The sequence below is a fragment of the Danio rerio genome, chromosome 4, assembly GCF_052040795.2.
Source record: "Danio rerio strain M-AB ecotype USA chromosome 4, GRCz13ab, whole genome shotgun sequence".
Taxonomy (NCBI): domain Eukaryota; kingdom Metazoa; phylum Chordata; class Actinopteri; order Cypriniformes; family Danionidae; genus Danio; species Danio rerio.
Window position 1 is genome coordinate 33,675,928 of NC_141024.2, and position 18,518 is coordinate 33,694,445.

Genomic DNA, 18,518 nt, shown 5'->3' on the forward strand with positions numbered 1-18,518 from the left:
ACAATGTTTAGATGATGAGGGCTTTCACACTATTCCTTGTGAAGCCGAAGCTATTCTTAATGACCATCCCATCACAAAGCTTTCTGATGATCCAAATGACTTGGAAGCACTTACGCCGAATCACATCTTGCTGTTGAGATCAAAGCCATTTCTTCCTCCAGGACTTTTCCAAAAAGACGATTTGTATATCAGATGTAGATGGCGACAAGTCCAATACTTGTCTGATTTGTTTTGGAAAAGGTGGATAAAGGAATACCTTCCACTATTACAGGAAAGACAAAAATGGAGGAAGCCACATAGAAACTTCAATGTTGGTGACATAGTGGTCATCATGGATCCAACTGCTCCACGTGGTTCCTGGTCACTAGGCAAGATCACTCAGACATATCCTGATAAAAAGGGATTTGTCCGCTCTGTACAACTGAAGACAAAAACAGGATTGCTGGAAAGACCAGTTTCCAAAATCTGCCTGTTATTAGAAAAAACAATGGACTGATCCATAAAGAAGTAGTACACATACACCTTTTTTGGCTCCTTTGATAATTTTAGAGATTAATTGTAGTTGCACACCAACAATTATGGGGCTGGTGTGTAGGAGCCTATATGTTGACTTAAATGTAATTTGGGCTGTCACCACTTGGGGGCAATATGTGCACATAGGGTTTTAAAGTCGGTGTTTCTTGCATGAGAGAAGAAAACTTGAGGAAGGGAACACATGCAGTTTTTACCACACCAAACTCACACACCTTTGAGGTCGTTCAAGGGTTCAACATATTTAATTGCAAGTATGTATTTATAATAAGTTAAATAAAGTGAATTTAAACTTGAAGAGAAAGCAAGACTGGACATTGGTTGTGTGCGTAAAAACGTGCGTTGAGATTCCAAGCCTTCAACATTAAGCTGCTGAAACAGATATTGATATAGTTTTTAACAACTTGAATACAAAAACATAACATTTACAGAGGATTTCAGCGTGGTGGAGCCCTTTAGTTAACTTTGCAGTTAGCATTAAACACAACCGGCCGCTTACTGCCGTTTTGATACAATGTCAGCAAACAGATACAATCTTCGCTACTAATTAACTCTTTAACTGCACGTTACCTCACTAAACTTGTAAACACACTTGAGTAACATGTTATCTTAACATTTCATCGATTTTGTGATAGGATTTACCCACCTAAAAGATGAGACAGCTGCGTTGTTGTTCAAAATCAAGGCGCTCTAGTAATGACTCTCTTGCGGTTCACCGTTACCATAGCAACCCTGTAAACAAACCATCCCGGTCCCACCCACTCTCCACTCATGATATTTCATATAAATTCAGCTTTAGATGAATCATGAAGACAATTAACAAAGAAGCAGATTTTATTATATATATATGCTTATAAGAAAAAAACATACATATAAACGTGTGACCAACCATTCAGGGCAAGGCAAGGCAAGTTTATTTATATAGCACATTTCATACACAGTGGCAATTCAAAGTGCTTTACATAAACGAGAATAAAAGAAACAAGTAAAATAAAAATAAAAATGTGTAAAAACAAAACAAAACATAAAAACAGGTAAGATGTGATATAAAAGAATGAAGAAGAAGAGAAAAACATGATAGTGCAATCTGTCGGACGCAGCACAGTGCTCATTCAGTAAAGGCACAGGTAAACAGATGTGTTTTCAGTCTTGATTTGAATGTGCCTAATGTTGGAGCACATCTGATCATTTCTGGAAGCGGATTCCAGCAGCGGGGGGCGTAGTGGCTAAAAGCCGATTCACCTTGCTTTGACTGAACTGTTGGAATTTCTAGTTTATATTATCCTAAAGATCTGAGTGATCTGTTAGGTTTGTATTCAGTGAGCATATCTGTGATGTATTTAGGTCCTAGGCCATTTAGTGATTTATAGACCAGTAATAATACTTTAAACTCTATTCTGAATGTAACTGGCAGCCAGTGTAAAGACCTGAGGACAGGTGTGATGTGCTCTGATTTTCTACTTCTGGTCAGAATTCTGGCCGCAGCGTTCTGGATGAGCTGTAACTGTCTGACTGTCTTTTTAGGAAGACCAGTGAGGAGTCCATTACAGTAATCCACCCTGGTGCTGATAAAAGCATGAACAAGTTTTTCTAAGTCTTCACTAGAAACAAAGCATCTGATTCTTGCTATGTTTTTGAGATGATAGTATGCTGATTTACTGACTGCTTTGACATGACTATTGAAACTCAGATCTGACTCCAGAGTCACACCAAGATTCTTGACCTTATTTTTTGTCGTTTGACCTTTAGTGCCAAGGTACGCATTCACCTTGAGAACCTCATCTCTGTTCCCAAACACAATCATTTCAGTTTTCTCTTTGTTTAACTGAAGAAAGTTTTGGCACATCTAACTGTTAATTTCATCAATGCACTGGCAGAGGGTGTCAATGGGCTGTAGTCATTAGGCAGTAAGGCTAGGTAGATCTGAGTGTCATCAGCATAGCTGTGGTAGGAGATTTGGTTCTTTCTCATTATTTGGCTCAGTGGGAGCATGTAAAGGTTGAACAGGAGAGGTGCCAGAATCGAGCCTTGTGGGACTCCACACGTCATGGGTGTCCACCTCGACCTATGGTCACCTATACTGACATGGTAACCTCTCCCTTCAAGGTAAGATCTAAACCATTTGAGGACCATGCTAGATAGCCCAACCCAGTTTTCCAGCCTATCCAGAAGTATGCTGTGATTGACAATGTCAAATGCAGCACTGAAATCAAGCAGTACCAGCACTGTTATTTTACCTGAATCTGTATTTAGGCGTATATCATTGATTATCTTTATAAGAGCGCTCTCTGTACTGTGATGTGCTCTGAAACCAGATTGAAAATTGTCTAAACACCCCCTGAAGTTTAAGAACTTGTTAACCTGGTTAAAAACAACTTTTTCAATGATTTTGCCAATGAAAGGGAGATTTGAGATTGGCCTGTAATTGCTCAATAGGGTGTTATCCAGGTTGCTCTTCTTCAAGAGGGGTTTAACAACTGCAGTTTTAAGTGAGGTTGGAAAAATCCCTGAGAGAAGTGAATCATTTACCACTTTTAGAAGATCCATTTCTAAACAGGTAAACACCGTTTTGAAGAATGATGTGGGAAGCGTGTCAAGACTGCAGGTTGATGTTTTCATAACTTGCACAATCTCTTCTAAGATTTTGCCGTTAATTGCCATGAAATCAGACATAATGTCTGATTTCTTAAGTTGTGGTTGAGCTTGTTTGATATCGACACAACTTGACTGATTGGATGAGCTGATTGCCTTTCTGATATTATTGATCTTATCAGTGAAGAAATGAGCAAACTCATTACATTTGCTTTCAGAGAGGAGCTCACTTGGAATCCGACTGGGGGGGGTGCACACTCTTTTGCACTCTATCGTTGCAAAGAGTGTGCGAGCATTATTTAAGTTGCTGTTAATAAGGCTTGAAAAGAAAGTCTCTCTAGCAGTGTTTAGTTCCATATTAAAAGGCATGAAGACTGTCTTTATAGATATTATAATGGACTACTAGTTTCGTCTTTCTCCACATACGCTCAGCTTTTCTGCACTGTCTTTTCATCATTTGTACTCTAGGTGACCTTGTCCAAGATCCCTTTTGCCTGCCAGTCATCTTCTTGACTTTAACATGAGCGATGTCATTTATGACATTCTCAATTTTAGAATTGAACAAATCAAGGAGAGAATCAACAGAATCTGCAGATATACTTGGTGCTAGCGATATGGCCTTCATAAACTGCTCACTGGTGTTCTCATTTATGCATCTCTTTCTGACAGAGACAGATCTGTCTTTAATAGCTGGAGTGATCAATATATCAAAAAAGATACAGAAATGATCAGATAGTGCCACATCCTTAACAACAGTCGATGAAATGTGTAAACCCTTAGTTATAAGTAGATCAAGAGTGTGTCCACGATTGTGTGTGGGTCCTTGAACATGCTGAGTCAGATCAAAAGTGTTAAAAACAGTCATCAGTTCTTTTACAGCATTGATTTCTGGATTATCAATGTGAATATTAAAATCCCCAGCAATACTAAAATAATCATATTCAGATGTTACTATTGATAACAGCTCTGTAAAATCATCAATAAAAGCTGGAGAATATTTTGGAGGTCTGTAGATAATGATCAGTAAGATGCGTGGAGACCCTTTTAGTGCTATACTCAGATATTCAAAAGACAAATAGTCACCAAATGACACTTGTTTACATTCATACACATCTTTAAACAGGGCAGCGATGCCTCCACCTCTCCTATTAGCTCTGCAAACACTCAAAAAGTCAAAGTTTAAAGGAGCTGCTTCATTCAGAACTGCTGCGCTACAACTGTCATCTAGCCAAGTTTCATTTAAAAGCATAAAATAAAGGCAATTTGTGTTGATAAAATCATTGACTAAAAGAGACTTATTGTTGAGTGATCTGATGTTTAAAAGCGCTAACTTAACAGTTTTAGCTGTTTTTTCTATAGTAGTCTCAGATCTACATTTAATAGACACCAGATTTGAATGATTTGCTATACGGCCTGATGAAGTCTTTGGTTTTCTGTCACTTAACACAACACATATCTGCTTAGAGAAAGCTACAGACACACTGGGTTCCTGCTTGTTCTGAAAACATTTGATAAAGACACTGTTATCTAAGCAGGTCCCCGACACACATCACAGAGAGCTCTTGTGTTCACCAGCTGAAGATGGGGAATTGTTGTTGGGGCCCTGGCAGTGTGATCGGAGGGCTCTTCCAGGTGGGCTCATAGGTGGTTGTGGAGCAGGCCGCTTTTTGGTTGGTAACTGGGGGCTTGCGGCAATGGAGTGTGAAAGTTTAGTTCCAGCATACACCAGTTCATCCATCTTTTTTGAAAAACCCAAGAGTGGTGAACATTGTGACAATGAGAACGTGTCCGGTGACAGAGGCTGTGCATCTGGAGATTCTGTCTGCAGAAATATGTTTTCCTGAGGATCATTTTTGAGTGACGAGACTTGATGCTGTTCTGATGCGTCACAGTCTGCCTGTGTTGAGCAGAGGGCAACTGATAGTGTCTCTATCAACATTGGGTGTTTTGGCTGCGTGGCATTATCACTGTCTTTGGGTGATTCGTCAGCCACAAGTCCACTCAGGAGCTGATTTGAAGTCCTGTGGTCATCCGGACATTTGCTAGGTGTGTGTGTGCAATTCAGTTCAGTGGCATACACAGCTGATGGATGATGGAGGGAAAAAAAAAATTGTCCTTTAGCACCTTGCTTGTTTGGATGAAGGCCGTCTGATGTAAACAGTTGTCTTTGGTTCCAGAAGAGATTGAAGTTGTCAATGAAATTCAGTCCTTTCTTGTTACATGTTTTCTGTAGCCATACATTTAGACCAAGAAGCCGTGAAAACATATTTGTCCCTCTTGCAGGGAGTGGTCCACTTATGAACGGCTGAACCTTCAATCTTTCAGCTGTTTCCAAGAGCTCACAGAAATCTTTCTTAAGCAGTTCTGACTGTTCCTTCCGAATATCATTCTTCCCCACATGGATGATAATCCGTTTTGCAGTCTTGTGCTTTTTCAGAATTTCCTCAAGCTCTTTGTTTACATCAGAAACTGTTGCATGAGGAAAGCAGTATGTCATTGTAGATCTGCTCCTGAAATTCTTGATTATTGAATCTCCTACGACTAGAGTTCTTATCTCTGTTGCGATCGGAGCAGAATGCCGCTGTCTAGTCGGCCTTGAGCCTCTGTTCCATGCAGAATTAGTTGCTGAATTATGCAATCTCTGTCTGACTGCATTTGGGGATTCTTCACCCATATTACTCAAAACTTTATATCTGTTCTGAAGCTGTATTTGAGTCCGAGCTGTATTTGGGGTAGAAGACGCTAATGCGGCAGCGTATGATCTGACCCCGCGAGTACCCTTTGGTCTCGCACTTTGTTTATGCCAATGCTCATTTTCAACAGTTCTTTTCTGTTTTTCTGTGCTCAAAACAGTAGCAGGAACAGATTTATGGGACTCACCGGCTGTGTGCTGAGAGAATCCACAATGAAGCTGAAGTTCTGGTCGGATCGCAAGCAACTTCGTTTCAAGAACTGCAATCTTTTGTAGAAGTTTGTGGCAGTTTGTACAGCAGTGAGAATCTGAATTAATCCGATCCAGAGGCATTTTCACAGCCGTGTCTTCCCGTCTCCGGAATGTAAGCAGCTGGTAGCGGGAGGATTGTTTAGACGGTAATTCCCCTCTTGTTAGTAAAGCTATATTCCAGAAAGTTTGTAGAATCGATGCTAATCTTCAAGCCGTGTTGTTTGAGCACTGTGCTGATAGGCTCAAGTTAAAATTAGGGTATAAGATATAAAAGTAAGAGTGCGAAGAGCGGAGCAGGGGGCAAAGACGTCCGAACAGTAGCAAAGCAGGAAGTAAGTATAACAGCTACATGAACGCACTGGAGAGTGGATAACAGATGAGATTTCAAGCCGCAGAGATGCTGTTTGCCAAATGTTTATGAAACTGTACTTCTCTCAGCCGCCATCATTGTGTTTACATAAATGCGAGGAGCGCGACACATTTACAACCCCATCTACTGCAGTGTAGGAAAACAGTATACCGTTACTCAGCCTTTTCAAACATTATTCAGACATGAAACATCCTGTGAGAAAATGTTTTGCTGCATTCATGTCATGTGTGCAACTTTTTGTCCACGTGTTTCTTAAGCTGCTTCGAATGAGCGAAACTCTGTAGACACTGATCAGATCTGTACGTTTCTCTCCAGTGTGAATTCTCTTTTGTGTTTTCAGATGTGTTAACTGATTAAACCTCTTGTCACAGTGTGAACACTTGTACGGTCTCTCCAGTGTGAATCGCTTGGTGCAGTTTTTGGAGCTGAAATAAAAAGTCTTCTCACACTCAAAGCACATATACTCTTTCACACCAGAGTGGATCTTTATGTGTTCATTAAGGTTTGCTGATTGGTTGAAACTCTTCCCACACTGAGTACATGTGAATGGTTTCTCTCCAGTGTGGAAGTCTATGGGCATAAAAGTCCAGTGTGACCGCAGCTTAAGTGCTAGTGAATGGTTTCTCTCCAGTGTGGATCCTTATGTGTTTATTAAGGTGTGATGAGCAGTAAAAATTCTTCCTACACTGAGTGCATGTAAATGGTTTCCTTCCAGTGTGAATCATCATGTGTTCATTAAGGTGTGATGATTGGCTGAAGCTCTTTTCACACTGAGTGCAAATGAATGGTTTCTCTCCAGTGTGGATCCTCATGTGTCGATTAAGGGAGGATGAGCAGTTAAAACTCTTCCTACACTGAGTGCATGTGAATGGTTTCTCTCCATTGTGGATTCTCATGTGTTCATTAAGGTGTGATGAGCAGGTAAAAGTCTTCCCACACCGAGTGCATGTGAATGGTTTCTCTCCAGTGTGGATCCTCATGTGTAGATTAAGGGATGATGATTGGCTGAAACTCTTCCCACACTGAGTGCATGTGAATGGTTTCTCTCCAGTGTGGATCCGTATGTGTTTATTAAGGGATGATGATTGGCTGAAACTCTTTCCACACTGAGTGCATGTGAATGGTCTCTCTCCAGTGTGAATCCTCATGTGAATCTTAAGTTTGCTTTTGCTTGCCAAACTCTTTCCACACTGAGTGCAAGTGAATGGTTTCTCTCCAGTGTGGCTCATCATGTGTACATTAAGGGATGATGAACGGATGAAACTCTTCCCACACTGAGTGCATGTGAATGGTTTCTCTCCAGTGTGGATCCTCATGTGAATCTTAAGTTTGCTTTTGTTTAGCCAAACTCCTTCCACACTGAGTGCAGGTGAATCGATTCTTGTCTCTCCTTTTCAAAATACCATCAGTCTGTAAATGAGTTTTTTCCTCAGTTTTGACATGATGTTCCTCCTCTTTACTCCCCTCATTCTGTTCAGTTAGGTCTGAAATAAATAAATAAATAAATAAAACATTAGTTTTCCTTAAGTCTTAAAAACTCTCATCAAAAGCTGAAAAGTGAAAAAACACTGGAAACATTGGCTACACACTGTAATTTTGATGCATGTTAAATGTAAAATAAATCAGATCATATTTTGTTAGATCCATTAACCTGTACATATTAAAGCAGATGCAATTCAATCCATCTTTATATATCTAGTGCTTTTACAACTTAAATTGTGTCAAAGCCGCTTAACATAGAAGTTATAGTAAATTAAAACTGTGTCAGTCCAGTTTTTAGAGTTTCTCATAAAAGTAATTTTGGTCATATTGATAAGACAAAGAAAAAAAGCTGTTAATGGCCTATTATTATTCGTGTATATTCACTATTTATGTTTGTATTTGTTCATATATGTTCAAGTATATGAATACTTGTTCATGTGCCTGACTGGTAAACACATCAGAAAAAAAGTTCTGGTGTAACAGCTGAGTATTTGCCTTGCAGACATAAGACATACCTGTACAGCATCTGCATAAAGGCTGGAATGTGCACGTACCTTTCCCCTTGTGTGTTGTTGGGTCATTTTAATCTAGTCTGGGGTGATTTTGAGGTTTAATTTGAAAAAATCTTTCTGTGTTTCAGCAAATTAACTGATATTTGGGGACATCCTTTTTTGAAGTATTCTGGAAAAATGCTTTGAAATAAAAAATTTTTAAAAACTCAATACACTGTAACGTACAGTCCGTAGATAAAAATTACGTATTGATTTTATAAAGGGGTCTGAGTGTCCTCTGCGTGGGTTCATGACTCCTGGTGCCACATAGGCCATACTCACACTATGTACAGTTGCCTCGAACCAGGCCAAAGCATGCTTGTCCCCCCTCCCGTCTCCCTCGATGGCCCGCACTTACACCACAATCAGGGCTGGGCACGCTTACGTCATTGATGCTGCGCTGCATTGTTCAGTAGAGAAGCGCTCTCGCTCAGCACAGTGGAGATTTCTCTAGTTATATCGTTTCAGTCGTTTGTTATGCAGTGACATGCAGTCAAATATTTTGCCAAACAGTCCTTAGGGATGCAGTGACATGCCGTCAGATATTTTGCCGAACAGATCCACCACTTTTGGCGCTCATAAACAATCTTAAAGCCCTCGTGGTGCAGGAATAAGAAGGTTTGCTGTAGGCGCGCAGCTGTCGTGCAGTGAGGTGTTTGTGTCTTTATAAAACTATGGCAGTTTGTGTTCATTGAACAGTAAGATTGATTAATAGATCCATATGAAACAGTCCCTTAAAACTCACGTCCTGCTTTCAGTTTCGGGCTTTGGCGCGTTTTGCACTCACACTGCAAACCAAAGTGAACCACGCTCATGCCCACCTCTTCCAACCGGGCCAGGGCCGGCAAAGTGAACCGTTCCTGAGCCCGATTCAGCACACTCGCACTTCTCAAACGATCTGAGAAACGGGCCTGGGCACGGTTCGGATAGTATAGTGTAAGTACGCCCAAAGTCTGTTGATGCACTTCTTAACACTTTAGTGTTTAGTATCAAAATGTTCCTCCTGCCATTTTACAACACATGATGCGTAGCGCATGATCATAATCACCACGGCTTACATTAATTAATGCTCTGACGTAATGTCTCTCCACATGCTTTCGGGCGTACTCTTATTTTGCATATTAGCGGGCCAGAGACAAAGAAAAACTCCCGCTCAAACTTTGCCAGGAGACTGTTGGTCAGTTGTTGGGAAAAGGGGTTGTGGCCAGACCACAGTTAAAAACCAAGCTGCATGCACAACAGTCCTGAAAACAGTCTTTCGAGAGGTGCACCCTCTTTTAATGGGGGCAGACCACATTTTTCTCTGACCGCGTGGCTCGTCCGAGCCCACATTTTCTTATTTTTCCGGCAAAGTAAAACTCAGTTTAAGTTGTGATCGTGTATCCTCCGAACTGCATTGCAAACTCCACGCGTCAAGAAAGTACATCAAAGGAATTCCAGCACATCGGAAGAAACTCAGAGAGCAGAGAGAGAGAGACCGAAAAATCCTAAACTCCAGGTACTTTAGTAATGCGAATAAGCTGTGCCCCTTTATCAAAAAGGTGTTTTTATAATCTTGGTGATCCTTAATAGTGTGTGAAACAGAGGTAGATTTGCCACTCCTTATCTGAAATCTCTATTTCCTCACTTTTCTGTTTGTTATATGTTTTATAGACCCATATATACCTACATGCAGTACACATTTGTTCTATATTTTATGTTATGTTGGTGCGTTTGTTCGTTATATGTCAGACTAGTCAATGAACCCTATTATAATCAAATGGATTGTATTGTTTGCCTCACAGAAAAAGTCACTGAAACGATAGATTCCCTACAGCTGCTATAAAGTTGATCAAAACTTCTGAATGATTAATCTACTTCACAAGGAGTAGCAATAATTCCCTCTCTTAATAAATATATCATTACAGAGTCTGCTCGGGCGAGGTCTAATTATATTTATATGGTCAAATTAACAATAAGTTAATCCAGAATGTCAATAATTAATAATAATTTGTTGATGTTGATAATTAATATTTATAATCTGAGAGTCTGCTCGGCCGAGCGGGCGGAATCATATACAATTATATATTTGTTTAAACAAATGACAGAAGATCAAGCCGGAATATTAATAACTCATTATTATTGATTATTAATTTTCATAAACTGAGCTAATTTCGCTACAACACTCTGAGCAAATTTACTCCCTTTTTGTTATATTCATGGCCGTTTTTTTCTGTATTGGCCTCTATTATAACACTTTTTTATTGCAAAGCCATGACAGCACGTAATCGTGCATGTTCCGGCTGGGTTCGCCGATGCCTGCAACCTTCACATTCACACCTCCACATTCGCCATTCTCCTCTCATTTCCCTTGAACCCTCCGCTCCGTGGGTAAGAAGCAAAAGTTTTTGTTTTCTTTGCCCAAATTTTCATTAAATTTATTTCTCTTCTTTTTTCTTCCCGTACTAATATTGTCATTATTATTTTTTCCCGGATCTGCTGGCCTGAAATGATTTGAAGTTTTTTCTTTCACCTTCATTTTAGTTAAAAGTGCTGAGGGTTTTGTGTTTCATTGTGATTATTGTTATATTGTTTGTTTTGGATTTACAGTTGGAGCAGAGATGGCTCCAGCGAGTGATAACAGTGCGGTCCTTCAAGCTATTGATGCACTAAAAATCGATTTGAATGCTAAAATTGAAGAAAAGGCCGTTGCACAGTCAAATGAACTTGCAAACAAATTGACCAGCTTCGGACAGTTACGCAATGCTGTGGAGCACATTAACGCAAGAGTGGAAGCAGCGGAAGAGCGAAAGCCTGGTCTGGAGTCTTTGTTGGGTAGATTCTCTGACTCTCTTACTACCCTGGAAAAAGCGTTTAGTATCGTGAAAAAGAAGCTGGCTGTGCTGAGAGACCAAATCGAGGATCTTGAGGAGAGGTCTCGCCGCTCAAATCTCTGCATTAAAGGAGTTAAAGAAGGGCAGGAGCACGGCAGACGAGTGACGGAATTTGTAGCCAGTCTCTTGAAAGAAACCCTGAACCTCAAGAAGACTCCACTTCTGGACTGGGCACACCGCACTCTACGCAGCAAACCAGTGGATGAACACTGCGCGCCTTTGTGATTAAATGCCACCATTTTTCCGAAAACAATGATATTTTAAAGAAAGATATTAAAATTAAAGCAATTACGACAGCAAACTGGGCTGTCAAAGACTACACAAATGTTAATGTCACCCTCCAGTTGACATTTAAATTACCGCTGTAGCACATGTTCGTTGTTTATTCTAGTTGTCAAGTATATTTTGTCAATGGGGTAGCTTTGTAGTAAACAATGCTGCCAAGGATGCAAATGAGTGCCCAAAGAATTGTGGCCCATTGTCCGTAATCAGCCTCTCTGGAATACCATGGCGCGTGAATATGGACTTCAAGTGAACAATGACATCAGTAGACCTGGTAGGTGATAACTGGGCTAATTCCACATATCTGGAGTAGTAGTCACCACCAACAGGTATGTTTTGTTTTCCAGCATGAACTCCCTCTCTTTCTAGTGACTCACTCTGTTTTACAGGAGTGTGTGACAGAGTATCGGCTACCCACAAGCTCTTTCCTGGCACATGAACAATGACGTAGGAGTATCGCATCAGCCACATTTAAATCTCTAGATATGAGAGGAAAGAGCATCCAGAGCTTGTAATCCCAAGAGACTCAGTAATGGCCTTTGATCGGTCTCCATTTCAAAATGCTTGCCAATAGGAAAGTTTCTAAATCTTTCACACGCCCATGTGAGACCCAATGCCTCTTTTTCCACTTGTGCATACCTCTGCTCGGTCTGGGTGATAGATCGTGATGCATAAGCTATAGGCTTCCATCCTTCTTGCTACCTCTGCATAAGGACAGCCCCCAGTCCATAGGATGAACCATCAGCTGACACTTTGCAGTCTGTTTGTCATAAATCACTAAAACAAGTGCAGACAACAATGCATCTTTCAGAGTTTAAAGCGCTTTAGTCTGCTCTGTGCCCAAAACCATCCATGGGTTGCCAGATCCATCAATGTTGCCTAAAATGTCGCCTTACTGGCGATTTCCAAACAACATAACATGCATACATCCAGCTGGACCTTTTGTGTACTTATAGCTCCCTCTAGTGGCGTTGTATAGCCAATGCCAACCTAAAGATACACAGCAATAACCCCACACTGGAGATCATTAATAATATAATAACATTAATACTAAAACGGTGAAGGCAAAACAACATTTCAGATGTTTTATAGTGTGGTCAGCCTGCTGGTTTGTCCATTCACACACATTTTCATCATCATATGATCTTATAACAAAATCTTTTTAATGTGCATATTGAAATTTGTTCAGTAAAACTGCTTACGTAGTTTTCGTAAGTTTATCTTTTCTTATTGAACAAAAGGTTTATCCAACTCAGTTTTGCGCATGTTTTTTATGCTTATATTTCAAAAGTTATGTGCATCATGAAGTTTCTATCAACCGATTTTTTATTCTCATGGCCTATCCAAACTACACAAAAAAATAGGTAGCTGGAAACATAAGGCTAAGGCAAGAAATACCGCTTCATCTTTAAAAAAAGGGAGGAGGCCGACAGAAACCTGGAGTTAAGAGAATAAAACTTGCTCCTGACCAAGTTAGATTCACAGAGTAAGTGACCTCGGTAACTGACTCAAAGTTGAAGTTACCTCTCTTTCAGAAACAGGCTTACCCTACTTTCTTAAGTTTGACAAACCTGCCAATTTGAAACTGAAAACCCAGAGTTTTTTCTCATTTCAGGGTTAACATACTCTGAGTTTTTACTTAACCTTCTGTCTGAAATGGGGCCCTGATATCATATGCTATTGTTTTAGAAATTCAGTTGCCTATTGGAGAAATGACCAGGAATAATAAACGGCTACTTTCTCTTCAAACAAGTGTTCATGACCATACATACAAAGAAAAATAATAAAATTAGAAAATATGACTTTGCAACATCAAGCAGCATTAGGCATGGGCCAGTATAAGATTCTGACGGTATGATAACCTTGAATAAAGATATCACAGTTTCACAGTACTGTGATTAATGCTCTAAAATATATATATTTTTTAAATGTCTGGGTAAAAAACAAACACTTTTCCCCCTCTGAACACAATATATATTTTTTTTTTTGAGAAACTTTTAAATTATTTTATAGCAGTAAACATGTCAGATTGAATCATTCTAATGAATCCTGGACTTCTGCTGTCTTCTTTTATTTTAAAAACATTTCTTTATGATTTAAAACTGCATCTTTAGATATATTTTCTGCTGGAGATAATGTTGCCTTGTAAAAATTAAAACGAAAAATAAAAACTTAAATATACGGTTTTAAAACCTTGACCTTTTTTAAACCGTGATATACCTTGAAAACTGATATCGCCTCATGCCTAAGTAGTATAACACTGTTTTTAGGATTAAAAAGAAGAAGAAAAATTAATTCTTTAAAACAAGTGTCAGGCAAAAAGATTCCAATGGCGAAACCTGCTGGTATGGGAAGAATATGGTCAATACTGATGAACTATTAACTCAAATTTCTGCATATCATCAGTATGCAGTAATCTATTTCTTAAGCAGCAAAAGTCATTTTTAGACTAGTTTGTTGGCCAGTTGTAGTCAGTGCAATGCTAAACGTTAATGTTCCACTATAGTTTGTTTGTTTTGTCTTGCGTCGTCCCACAACAACATCATATAGTTTAAAATACTGTACAATGTTTTAGAACAATTATTTTAGTGTCCATTTCATTCAGCTTATTTCAAATTGGGGGTGTCCACGTTTTCTGACATACTTTAAACCAGGGTTTCTGCATGTGTCGTCACCAAGTTAAATTTAAGAGTTTAAGACATTTTAAGACCATTATGAATGAAAATTTAAACTCATAAAGGGCTAAAGTCAAATGGCCCAGATGAAAAAGATTTTTACTTGCCCTAACAAAAAAATATTAGAATTTAATAAATTTATTAATACAATAATAAATGAATAATAAAAAATTATAATATTTTAAATATTTTAGCAAAAAAAGAAAGCAAGCTTTACTTGTATCCACACACTTTTTTTTCCAAAATAAACTTCTTTAAAATAAAAAAAACAAATGAACGAAATGTTTTAAAAGTTTTAAAAACTATAATAAACTAAATCTATGCACATCATTCTGTCCAGGTCGATGTGCTCAGCAGTAAATACATGGAGCATGTTTAAACAAATGTTATTGTAAGGAAAATAATTATATCATTATGATGAATAGAGTTAAAATGTCCTTTTAGAATAAAAAGTTAACTGTTTTATTGAGATGGATTGTTGGTGATTGTATGTGTTTTAGCCAGATTGGGTAGCAAGACTTGTTTAAAAAATATGTAAGACCTACAGCACAATATTTCAGTAAATTTAAGACTTTTTAAGGCCTAAAATTTAGATTTTGGAATTTAAGACATTTTAAGACCCCACAGAAACCCTGTTTAAACACAATAGCCCTGGTAATTGGTTATAATAATAATGGTGTAACTCAGATACTATCTGTGAGAACTAGTAACAACTACTAGAAACAAGTTTAAACCCATAAAGAAGTTGATGAAAAAGGGAATTGTGATCAACGAGACATTTGCAAATGGAAAGTACTAAGCCAAAACTACCACTTTAATAGCAGATATCTTCTATGAGAATACTGTAGGTCAAACATCGTCAGCTCAGTTAAACTTTTTTAATTTATTGTTTTTGATTAATTTTATATAGTGCCAGTGCTCAAGGACACTTTACAAAAACAGTAGAAGAACAAGAAAAGCAATAACCTTGGGAGGGTAGAGAAAATGGGAGACTAATAATACATAAAGTAATGAATAAAGACATGAGCACAAGAAAGAAACTCATTCCTGTCTTTCAGTGAGTGCTTATGTGCATTTAGGAGAACTAGGCAGCACACTCAGTTCTGCAAGATGGATTTAATTTAGTATTCTTATTATTAAAATAAATCTGAATGAGGATCAAATGACTGAGTTGGTCTTTAAAAATAGAAATCAACCTGTTTGTTCCTGCAGATCTTCCTTTTTGACTGTGAATGTTTCTTCAATCTTCACATCTTCACTCTCCTCTTTAATAAACGCCATCTTTATAACAGTGTGGAGATCAGTCGCTTCAGCAGGAGTTTCTCTCAGCCTTTGGACACTTTATCCTGTTTAAAATGAACAAAACAATATAAATGTCCCGTTTAAAATAAATAAAACAATAAACAGAAACAAAATAACTTCTCTTTAACACTTGCTTCAACAGTTTCTTTATATGAGAGTCATTAACAAAAATAAATCAGGTAAGTCTGAGCAAGAAACAATAGCCACAAATAACCTGAAAAAAACCAGTAAAGTTACTTCATTTTTCATATATAGTGATGTATCCTTAAAATGAAATGACATTATGCTATTTAATATATTAAACCTTTATTAAAACACCCCTAACACACATTTCTGTTGTTTAAACAATAGCCCTCATTACAGTGCGTAAAATTGTACTACATTGTATAAAAGGGTTAAAGTAATATTGTTAACAGCAGGTACATAATTTAGTATTGGATGAAAAACCTGAAACTTTAATCAATCGTAAATATCTGTGCAAATGTTTTAAAACAAACCTTTCTCCAGTTGAATCACAGCGCAGGAGCGGCGCAGCCTTATGACGTCAGATACAACGCCAAAATAAAAGTCTTTTTTGTTTAGCTTTTTTTGCCACTTACTGTTGCAGTCAGGACATGATAAATTTCTCCCTCGTTTTCCACTTCACACAACATAGCTGCTATCTCTCTTACATACACAGACATTCAGTATTTGAAGTTGATCAAAACTTTTAATCCAAACATTTTAACACAATTTTGAAAAACTTGTTTAAACCACTTTTAAAGCAGAAAACCCCAACATTCTAAAAGCTATAACAAATAGCCTGGTGGGTGTTTTAAGCTGACATTTTACAGACAAATTCTCGAGACACTTTAGAAAGTTATGTTACAAAACTTAAATCACAGCATATTATGTAAGTTTATCAGACTCGCCAACAGAGCCTGCCCGTGGCATAGGCAGTATAGGCAAATGCTAAGGGCGCTGTACATCCAGGGGGGCGTTAGAAATGAGCGCGGTTAAGTTGGTTTTGTTTTCGATATTCCTGACACATTCAGTGACAGACGGCAATAACTCAAAAAAACCTCTTACCCTAAAAAGATGTAAAGTGTGTTTCCTACAAAAAGACCAAGCTGGTTATGTTTCACAGCTGTCTTTTTCTCTATTTTTTTTACTCGACCATTACGACCACAGCTCCATTTAAGCCCTCGCGATATGCGTTTAGCCGGGGCTATGGGCGGGGCTGAATATGCACCCCTGTGCATAAGTGGGCGGGACCGGCCATGTCACTCCGCCTACAAGTTTTGCATTGGTTCACGTAAACATATTGACGTTGATGTAATATATGCTTTCGATTCCGGTTATCATCACTGCATGGTGAGTACACATCTTCAGTTGTGTAAATTGTTAAATTACAGTGCAGTACACCCCACGAGCTACGTATTATGTGTAATTTATTTAGTTAAAGTTATGAATGAAGTTAAGATATGAGATATTGAGATATAAGGTTTTAAAGCCTTTATAAATATATTTTCTGTATTAGAGTTGGGGTTTTCCAGGTTGATCGTACAGTTGGTGGTCTTTATCACTTATGCCCCGTTTACACTAATGCGTTTTAGTTTGAACATGCACAAGTTTTGCTTTTTAGTTTGAAAATGCTGAAGAGCCCTATTTCATTCTAAAACGCTGCTGCTCCTTCTCAGTGTGGATGGGGGAAAACGGAGACATCTGAAAACGGAGGCAGGGCTGCTGACATTCGCCTTTCTGATTGGGGCTTTCCCTCAACATTAATTACCCTACTGCACACAGTTCAGTCCTGCATCCTCTCCGTGGAAGTTCAGACTTCGCAAGTTTGATATGGAAAACAGATCCCGAGGACATGTCGTTAAATCTTCAAAAGAACAGTGTACTGTATCTCATTCACATCACCCTTGCTACGTTGTTTCACTATATCTTAACAATAGAGCTGCAGACATTCGCCTCTCTAATTGGGGCTTTTTCCTCAGTATTACACAGACAGTTCCGTCATGCATCCTCTCCGTGTAAGTTCAGACTTCGCAAGTTTGATATGAAAAACAAAGTCCCGATCGTACTTTATAATGTCATTCACATCACCCTGGCTATGCTGTTTCACTGTCTTAAAATAAAATGAAAACATGATGTGAGGAACTGCTATTTTAGCAACAAAACGCTGTTCTCGCGTGAAAAGCTGCCGGAGGCCGCTGTGGAGCCACCGTCTGTCCGACTGGCTGGCTGAACGATTGACCGCGTGGCCGATCAGCTGGCCAATCGAGGAGGGCCGCCCTCCTCTCCCTCCTCCTCTTCCCTAAACCCAAGCGACAGTTTGCAAAAGCCGTCCAGAAAAAAAAAAAAGCAAAAGCCCTCATCTTTGATTTCGACCGCGTTTTCGGATATCGGCGCGTTCTCGCCCTTATTTGCTGGATTATGTTTTTCATCTTACCTGCTTTCTGGAACTGCTCTTCCCCCAACCCAATCCCGGTCATCCCCGCGGCCGGCTCCTCCTCCTCCGGGCCTCCGCTCCACCTACATAACGCTGCGAGCTAAGCGGACAAACTGGTTGCATTGGGAAAGCCCTCCACTCGGAGGCGAGCCGTCAGCCGGCGAGCGCGAAGAGGAGGAGTGGAGCGGCGCCACACCGCCCCACAGCGTTCGCTCGAGAAAAACTAAACGCGGCCATACGTACCTCCGGCCACGTAAAACGCGGGTTCCAGAAACGTCTGCGGGGCTACGTTTCCAGAATGAGCTTGGGTTGGTTTTAATAACCAATAATGGCCATTTTAAAAGTATAACGTACAATAAGTTTATACAATAGAGAAAAAAAGGCAAGCAATCAGTCAATTTTGCAGAATCGGTGTCCGCGATTACATTAATTAATATATTAACCTAACTTATATAGATAATATATTCAAAATACCAAAG

The 18,518-nt window shown here is 39.1% G+C and overlaps 1 protein-coding gene across 1 annotated transcript; it reads right to left on the reverse strand.

Annotated features, from left to right (window-relative positions):
* Positions 1 to 1,422: 1,422 nt before the first annotated feature.
* Positions 1,423 to 16,145, reverse strand: LOC137490890 (uncharacterized). Its single transcript, XM_087249505.1, has 3 exons — positions 16,100 to 16,145; positions 15,497 to 15,646; positions 1,423 to 7,921 (listed from the first exon to the last, which is right to left on the reverse strand). Exon 3 carries the CDS (start codon positions 7,751 to 7,753, stop codon positions 7,040 to 7,042), a length of 714 nt encoding a protein of 237 aa, XP_087105631.1. The 5' UTR covers positions 7,754 to 7,921; positions 15,497 to 15,646; positions 16,100 to 16,145; the 3' UTR covers positions 1,423 to 7,039.
* Positions 16,146 to 18,518: the final 2,373 nt, after the last annotated feature.